The following is an 8,070-nucleotide window of genomic DNA, read 5'->3' on the forward strand; positions in this document are numbered from 1 at the left end:
CACAGTTGAATATCCGAAGCAGTAATCAAGTTTTCTCCAGTTCTTGTTATGTGTCTGAAAGTCTGAAATGTTTGTCTGTTGCGACAATGCAACGAAGCAAAATAAATTTGATAACAAAAAAAAAATGAAATGATTGGTAAACTTAAAATGAATTCAAGACAATATGTGCCGAGAATATGTCCATTTCAATATTGGCGCGAATTGCATAATGTTCGTTCGAATGAATTTGAGGACGAACTGTCTCTTTTTTAAAAAATAGCAAAAATGTGTCTGTAAAATCAAATAATAGCTATGAATAAATTGATATATAATCAATTCTTAGTTACGTTTTGTTTTCTTATTTATAAAAGATTAAACTACTTGATTAAACTAAAGATTGCATTCGCCTAGAATCTCATTCGGAACTGCGTCGGCTATTATCTATAATAATAATAATCCTTATCCGAAGACTGACGGAAAGGGCCGAGTAGTTGCGATTGCTAGAATCTAGGTATAGGACCACTAAATGTAGTAAAAATCAAGGTGAAAGAGAACAATCGTCAGTCACAGAATCCTTCAAAATAACCTTTTGCAAATATTTGTGATACATTTAAAAATAAACGTACTTTTTCAATCAGTTAATCTGTTTTATAACTTAAATGTTAATTATTTTCATGAATTACATGTCGCCGTGTCGCCAATAAAATCTCCGTTGCGTATTTTAATGATACCTCTTGTTCCCTGCCTGAAATTGGTTCCCGTCATTAGACTAGAACGATCGACTATAGACTGGCTCATTGGCACGTTATTTATTAGGTAGATAAAATTAGATAATTATAAAAAGAATATGATATTCAAATATGGCACTATCGATTCAGTTAAACGTTTTTTTTGAACCCTTAAAGCTCAGTGATATGTTGTACATCAGAAAAGCTATTTTTATTAGAAAAATTAAAAACAATGTGATTTTGTTAAACCAAGAAAAAAATGCACAAAATCAAGTCTAAAATTTTCCCCATTGCTATATAAACAAATGCATGTCTACTAAACCACATAAATAGCAAAACAGATGATATATACCTTGTAAAGTAAATGATTAACATCGGTAAGTTTTATTGATAAGTGTTAAGATGTTTGTCATCAATAGCAATAAAGTCTGCATAATAAATGCACTAGTATTTCTGCATTATGATAAAAATGCATGAACAAGTTTTCTCATAACATCAGAACATTCGGCTCCTTACTATACAACTTGTTGTAACAAAGTTGACATAGAATTAAATCCTCCTGTTTATTAATGCCCCGGAGAATGTATTCCAACGGTATGAATCAGTCTGATATATAATGGTACCACTATCAATACCGCCGGGTATAGCCTCGACCCATACCTTCTGTCCGGCCGTCACTATCGCAACTGTATCAGCAGATGAACATCCTCTGTTATCATCACCGTAGAATAATGACGTTGTATATCTTTTACCTTCAATCATTATACTAACAGTCAATGTCTTCTTTGAATAAACACAGAATGCTAAACTAAACATATACATCCCACTAACGGGTGCTGTAAATTTTCCGGTATTTGGTTTATACGCATCTCCTTCCCGGAAGATTAATACTGGAAACACTATAGTCCGACCTCCCACCACTGCAGTATGGGAGTTTAACCTTGCCTTAAATGCAACAGTTGGTGTTACTGTATCTAGAAAACAAAAATAAAATGAATTCACAAACAGGAAATTATGTTTATTCAAAGAAAACTTTATATCGTTTGGTAAAACACAATCATACTGATAATTAACGATGAATTTAAAAGTTAGATCAAATATTTGTTAGCGAAATAAGTTCATATTTATCGTCTTCGAGTCCGTTTATTAGTTTCATGATATATAAGGGGCAACTATCTTAACCTTTAAATTGTCAAAAATGAAAGGCTTAAGAAAAATGAAAATAAAGTATCTATTTGTTTGGGGCTGTTTATGCTTTATAATACATTTGAATTATATTTTACACCGAAAACACATCATAAAATGTATGTAGATCAAATATTTATGGACAATATAAAGGTTCCAAAAATATTGTTTGTGAGAGTATTGATACTATATAGACATGCACCAGTACAAGGGGTATAGTCATTAAGAACCAGTACTCATTAGTACCAGTACTAGATCTTGGTTAAGTTCTGCAGTACCAGTACTTTATTTGAAAGTAAAGTGCCGGGACCAGTACTTTCATATATTCACTGTATGTTGCACACTGTTAAACGAAAAAACATACAACTTTTGTAGCGCCTTTATATGTCGCAATGCCGCTAAATGTCGCACAGACGCTAAATGTCGCACGATTGCGCTGTGCCGCAACCGCCGCTAAATGTCGCAAACTCTGCTACCGTTCAATGTCGCACGAATTTCTCTTGCCGTTAAATGTCGCAACATTACCGCTTAATGTCGCATAATGTATTTTTTGATAAAATTAAGTAAGCTAGTGGTATTATATTACAATAAACATTGAGTTAATATTCGTACATATTTAATAACTTTATGGGACATAAAGAAATGTCCCGATTCATCTGCTGACTCAAGACGAAATATGCTTTTTAAATATCCTTTATGTTTGAAACTTAAATTTAAAAGCGATTTATTAAAGTATAGTATGCAACTATGAGTGTTATGTGCATATTATACTAATCTTTTGTAAATTGCTTTGCGTACTTAGACAAGTTTATATCTTTACTACTGTCCACCCACTTGCCCCTTACTGCTGTTGGTATTCTTTTTTATAGGAGGAAGATGCAACACCTAGTTTACGACAAGTCGCTGGTTGAAATAAGATGAGGGGGCACCTGAGGTATTTCTTCACTAGTTGCAATGTTACCTTACAGCGTTGGTGCGTAGTAAAATCCAACAAAAAATAAAAATTGTATCAGACTGCTTATTTCGTATATATTACTGTGAGTACTGGCATTCTACAATCTGAATATCAACTTGATTATTTTTACAGGCGTCACAGGCACATTCAATATATTCGATGAGTTCCATCACCAACAAAAATTAATAATTTACGGTACCTGTTCGATTGTGCGTGCGTGAGTGTTTAAATTCCAATATAACTAGCAATAAACATCTGGGAACACTTATTTTTGTAGGTCTTATCATTCTGTCACGGCTAGCCGTTAGAATTTCATACTGAATAACGCAATAGAAAATAACCTAAAACTCCTTAACAATCCGATTGTTTTCCCTTCCTCGAACTCCAGCTTTCACCAAATGGCCCAAGCACTCAAAATGGTCAGTAATTACAGATGTCTGTGATTTATGGAATTCAATGTTTTCAAATAGTGATAAAATATTTGAAAAGGATTTTCTATGTTACATACACTAGTCTACCTACATGTGACATAGATAAGTGACCTGTCATTTTACATAGCAGGCTAGTACAAATTCAGGCGATACCAAAGTCTAATAAATATACCATAAACATTTTCATCCTGTAAGACTAATTATATGCAATTTTTAGCATAAGTTTCAACGGCATCAAACTGTCAGAAATGGAATACATGATACAACTTCGCGAAATTTCTTTTCATGTGGATTACTATTAAATGCTCTCGTTTTGTTTTCCGTTCGGAAGGACCAGTTTGAAAATATGTCATATTCTAATAGGATGGATTAAACGGAAGAATTTTACTTTTTCATCAATAATTATCAAAGACAAAATGTTTAACTCAAACGAAAACGAAAAGTGTAAAATTTTGAAGAATTGAATCAATAAAAATAAAGAAAGAAAGAAAGAAAGAAAGAAAGAAAGAAAGAAAAAAACACGAAAAAAAGGAAAGTAAAAAAATGTACCATGTGTCTGAGTCCTTATAAATTTGAATCTACAAACCAAGTGAATCTAGTAAGGATACAAGTACAATCTAAAACGAGTTCACTCATGTATACAAAAGAGGGTTGACAATAATAAGAACTAACATAAATTTCAGTCTTTCAAATCTATGTAACTAATGTAAACGATATGTCTTGCAATAAGATAATTTAAAATACTTCAATGTATAATAATTAAGGCAAGTAAATCTTAATTCCAGTGGAAATTTTCTTCCTAATGTAGATCATTTTAGGCAAGACTTTTGTCATTGAACAGGAATGTTAATCCGTGCTAAATCCACCGAAAATGCGATTCCTCACTTGAATACTGTTTCTGTGACACATGACTGGTATCTTAACGCGCAACACTGTCCTATTACATCGCTTGTTGCCATTAAATAAAACGTGAACTTAAGTAACTAGAAACAAATCATATTAAATTTGACATGTAAGTATCATCTTGTGTAATAACAAGACCACCAGGTTAGACCAATAAGTAAAGTATCTGTCGTACTGGTGGTCTAGGTGGAGGAGTTCAAAAGCATAAACTGGGAATGAAGATACTTTTTACTGGCAATGAAAGAAAAAAGAATATAAAAGCAAAAAACGAATAAGGTTTGTTTGCATCAATGAAATGTATCAAACTGTAATCCAATTGTGACAATATAATAATACCTATAATACTTTTAAATCCACAAGCATACATGCTTGTAGGTGGGAGGCCGATACACAGTATAAAATACTGATCTATAATTTAAGACTAAGTCTATTTTTTTAGGATAATCTTTTAGGTGTGTTAGATCCATCTCAAGCTGATGCTATGACTTAAACCCACAACATCTGGGTTGCTAAATGGGGAAAAAACAAATGAGTTTTATCACTAAGAGGGCCTTAATATTGACGTAAAACATTTGTTGAAATTGCGATGTGTTATGACATTTAACGGTAAGGGAAAATCGTGCAACATTAAACGGCCGTGTTGCGACATTACTTTTATGATACAAGATTTTGCGACATTTACGGCGTCAACGACATTAAGTGGCAATAGTACGACATTTTGCAGCGAGTGCGACTTTTATCGGCGTTGCAACATTTAAAAGAGCCACGACATTACATATGTGCTGTTTTATAAACTCTTTAAAAAAAATAAATATTATTAGAAAAGATTTTTGCTTTTTATTCAATTTAACGGATGCAAAACATAACAAGTATTGTTTACTTTTCACATTCAAGGTTAACCACATTACATTTTTAATAAGAAATGCTCACGAAAGTACTAATTTAAAACAAGTCTTTTATAAAATTACTAATTTAGTAGTTCATGTCAATAACTTGCATTCTGTAGATATTTTCAAGTGCAAAAATCGTATGACTGAGAAATCTGAAGATGAATACTAGTAAACTGTGTTACAATACACAATTTTACATTCTTCATTTATATAAATATCAGCGGGACGTTCAATGATATAATTAAACCGTTATGTTATGTTTAAATACAGTAAATATAAAAAAAACCGCAGTGCTTCGGACCTCATATCATTGTAGTGACCCCAAGTCAATCCCAGACCTTAAACATACTTCAGTCTTTTTGGGGGGATATAATTTCGCACCAAGCCTTAGCCCATCGCGACTTTTCAGCTATACTGATGGAGGAAGATCTTACGTAACTTTGTCCTGGCACGTACGGGCCCTTGAGTAGAAATAAGGTATTTTTCTCACATAAAAGAATTCAAAGTTCCTAGCAGAATTCGAACCCACAGCGGTTTGGGCTGGTTGTTTGAGATCAGCGACATTAACCACTCGGCCGTGAAAGCTTCCTAACTGATCGGTTTCTACAATGCTACGGGGACATCAGTGCTAGGTAATAGTCATGAAGTTTGTAATTACTTTACTTCAGATTTGATTTTTTAACTTCAGTTAAATGCATTTTTCTTTGTTTCATCTATAAAACACATCTTCAATAATTCAACGAAAATAAAAACATCTAAAAGATTATGTCTTACATGCATCGTAGAAAAACAGTAAATATGACGTTATTTTACCTTGAAGTTCAAGAAGCTTTGCCTTAACTGCCGATGTGACATTACTGACTTCTTTCACACTGGTCTCGAAGCCATTTTCAAGTTTTTGTTGATTTGCTTTCATTTGATCACTAACTTCCGTCTTGATATTTTCAACCTTGTTAACACATTGCTCTACCTCAAGTTTCAGTCTCTCCATTTGAAACTCTATGCGTACCATTTTTTCCAGCACCTTTTCCTCAAAATCATATTTAGAACAGCGAGGTTCTTCACAATTCCTTCCATTTGTCAAAAGAAATAGAAGAAACACTATTTTAGAGAGCGACATGTTTCACGAATGATAAACCTCTTGCTCGAGTTGTTTGCAAGTGTATAATTCAGACGACCTTCATTATTGCCACGAGGTATTCATTAAATTAAAATCATTTTACGGAATCCAATCCATGCCACCTTGTTACAATCAATGCTGCCGTTGCCCACCTCCTTTGTTGTCTCTAAACATAAAAAATACAATATTATACAATTATAGACTAATGTTGAGGTTTATATATAGTTTTCCAAATTTAAGAAAAGTGATATTGTCAAAAAGTGATATTAGGGCAAAAGTTCGAGGTCAATATAACTTTTGTCAGTCTATCGGCAAAAGGAAGTCTATATTTTTTCATCGTATACTACAGGCTATAATAGCGCATACGTTCAACTTTAGAAGACTATTTCAACTTTATAAAACAGTCAGGTCAACACGTCTCTAAGCGTTCAGCATGTCTTTTTTGCGGACTGGTGACGTCAGCGCTAATCAGCCAATCTAAACGTCGCTTTTATGAACGGTTAACGGTATATCGACATTTAAGAAATTCTTTAATATGTGTCGATGAGTGATTCAATAATATAGATAAATACAGAATCCCTAAAGAAAGCCCAACACGGCAAAATTGAAAATGTTGCAGGCTCGGTTTGATTGAGCCTGTTCATGGACGGTACTGGAAAGTGCAAGTTACCGTCCACGCCCCCTAGCACCGGCTTAAGCAGAATTCAACATTTAAACATGAAATAGTAAAATTTAGAATTTAGTAACATCCGCAGATGCGTTCATACGGCGGTTATCATGGAACCTTCAATGTGACACAGTAGTGCCATTCCATGAAAAGCGGCGTATGGTCCCCAAGTAATAAAAAGCGTGTGCCCTAAACGAGAAAACAATGGGCGGAACTAAATAAAATGGAAATGTCAAACTGTAAAAAATACATAATTTATGAAATAAATGTTTTACACAACAAAGAAGACAATAATTTTATAAATGTAAACAAGGAACTCATAATAATGCTTCAATGAAATATCTACTTTAAACAATTCGAGGAAAAGCGACATTGCTAAAATCAGCAAATGATATCAGACTAAATCTATGAAAAAACATATTTTGAATATTCAGTCTTTCATATGATATCATCGGAAATAAATTAAAGTCATTGTGCTGAATTAACGAATGTACATGAACTCGATCAATATAACTGCAAGGCTGTAAATGCACAATTTGTAGCTTTTAAAGGACGTCAATTTGTAAGGATAGGGCAAATGTAAACTTAACATAGATAAGAATAGCAAAGACAGTATTCCATACTTTGGGCGGTAAAATAAGTACGAAATTCGGCCCAGGAAACAAATATTTCTCATATAAATACGTAACATATAATAATTTGTTACCAGTCGTTACATAATTATATAACGCCTCTTTTACCTCATGTTCAGGTTTATCTCATCTGTTTTAATTTTCTAGACTTTCCTTTCGTTTTGCTAACAAACATACGAACATCAGAAACATAATTATTATTATGTAAATGAAGAATTTACTTCACGATGATGGTTATTAAGACATCATATTAAATGTTCGTGTATCTTAAAATTTTTCCACGCAGTCAAAGATATTATACGTAAGATCACAGCAAAAAAACAAACAAAAACACAATGCTATCAATTCGCAAAGTTTCTAACAGCTAACAGCCATGGTTTCTCGTTTTTAAGAAGTGATACGATTTAATGTTACACGGAGAAAATGTGCGCAAGTATATTTATAAAATCATAATGTCTTATGAATTAGTAAAACCATTCTATTGTTATAAATTTGTTAATTTTTACGCTTACTAAATTTGAAATAAAAAATGAAATTATGTCCCGGTTACGGAAGCTTATCAGGGCCTCCACTTATCTAA

General features: G+C 32.9%; 1 protein-coding gene across 1 annotated transcript; it reads right to left on the reverse strand.

Annotated features, from left to right (window-relative positions):
• Positions 1–1,256: 1,256 nt before the first annotated feature.
• Positions 1,257–6,083, reverse strand: LOC132727361 (heavy metal-binding protein HIP-like). The gene is made up of 2 exons (XM_060712799.1): positions 5,885–6,083; positions 1,257–1,681 (listed from the first exon to the last, which is right to left on the reverse strand). The coding sequence occupies exons 1-2, from the start codon at positions 6,081–6,083 to the stop codon at positions 1,257–1,259; spliced, it is 624 nt and encodes a 207-aa protein (XP_060568782.1).
• Positions 6,084–8,070: the final 1,987 nt, after the last annotated feature.

Source organism: Ruditapes philippinarum, unplaced genomic scaffold (genome assembly GCF_026571515.1).
Source record: "Ruditapes philippinarum isolate M1 unplaced genomic scaffold, ASM2657151v2 ctg6356_1_1_1_1, whole genome shotgun sequence".
Lineage (NCBI taxonomy): Eukaryota > Metazoa > Mollusca > Bivalvia > Venerida > Veneridae > Ruditapes > Ruditapes philippinarum.

What these genes read in the sequence shown, in the direction of transcription:
- LOC132727361 (XM_060712799.1), bottom strand. Translation starts at nt 6,083, where the DNA reads ATGGTACGCATAGAGTTTCAAATGGAGAGACTGAAACTTGAGGTAGAG. An exon ending in AAAGCTTCTTGAACTTCAAG is followed by an intron (nt 1,682 to 5,884) that starts GTAAAATAACGT and finishes TTTGTTTTCTAG; the next exon opens with ATACAGTAACACCAACTGTT.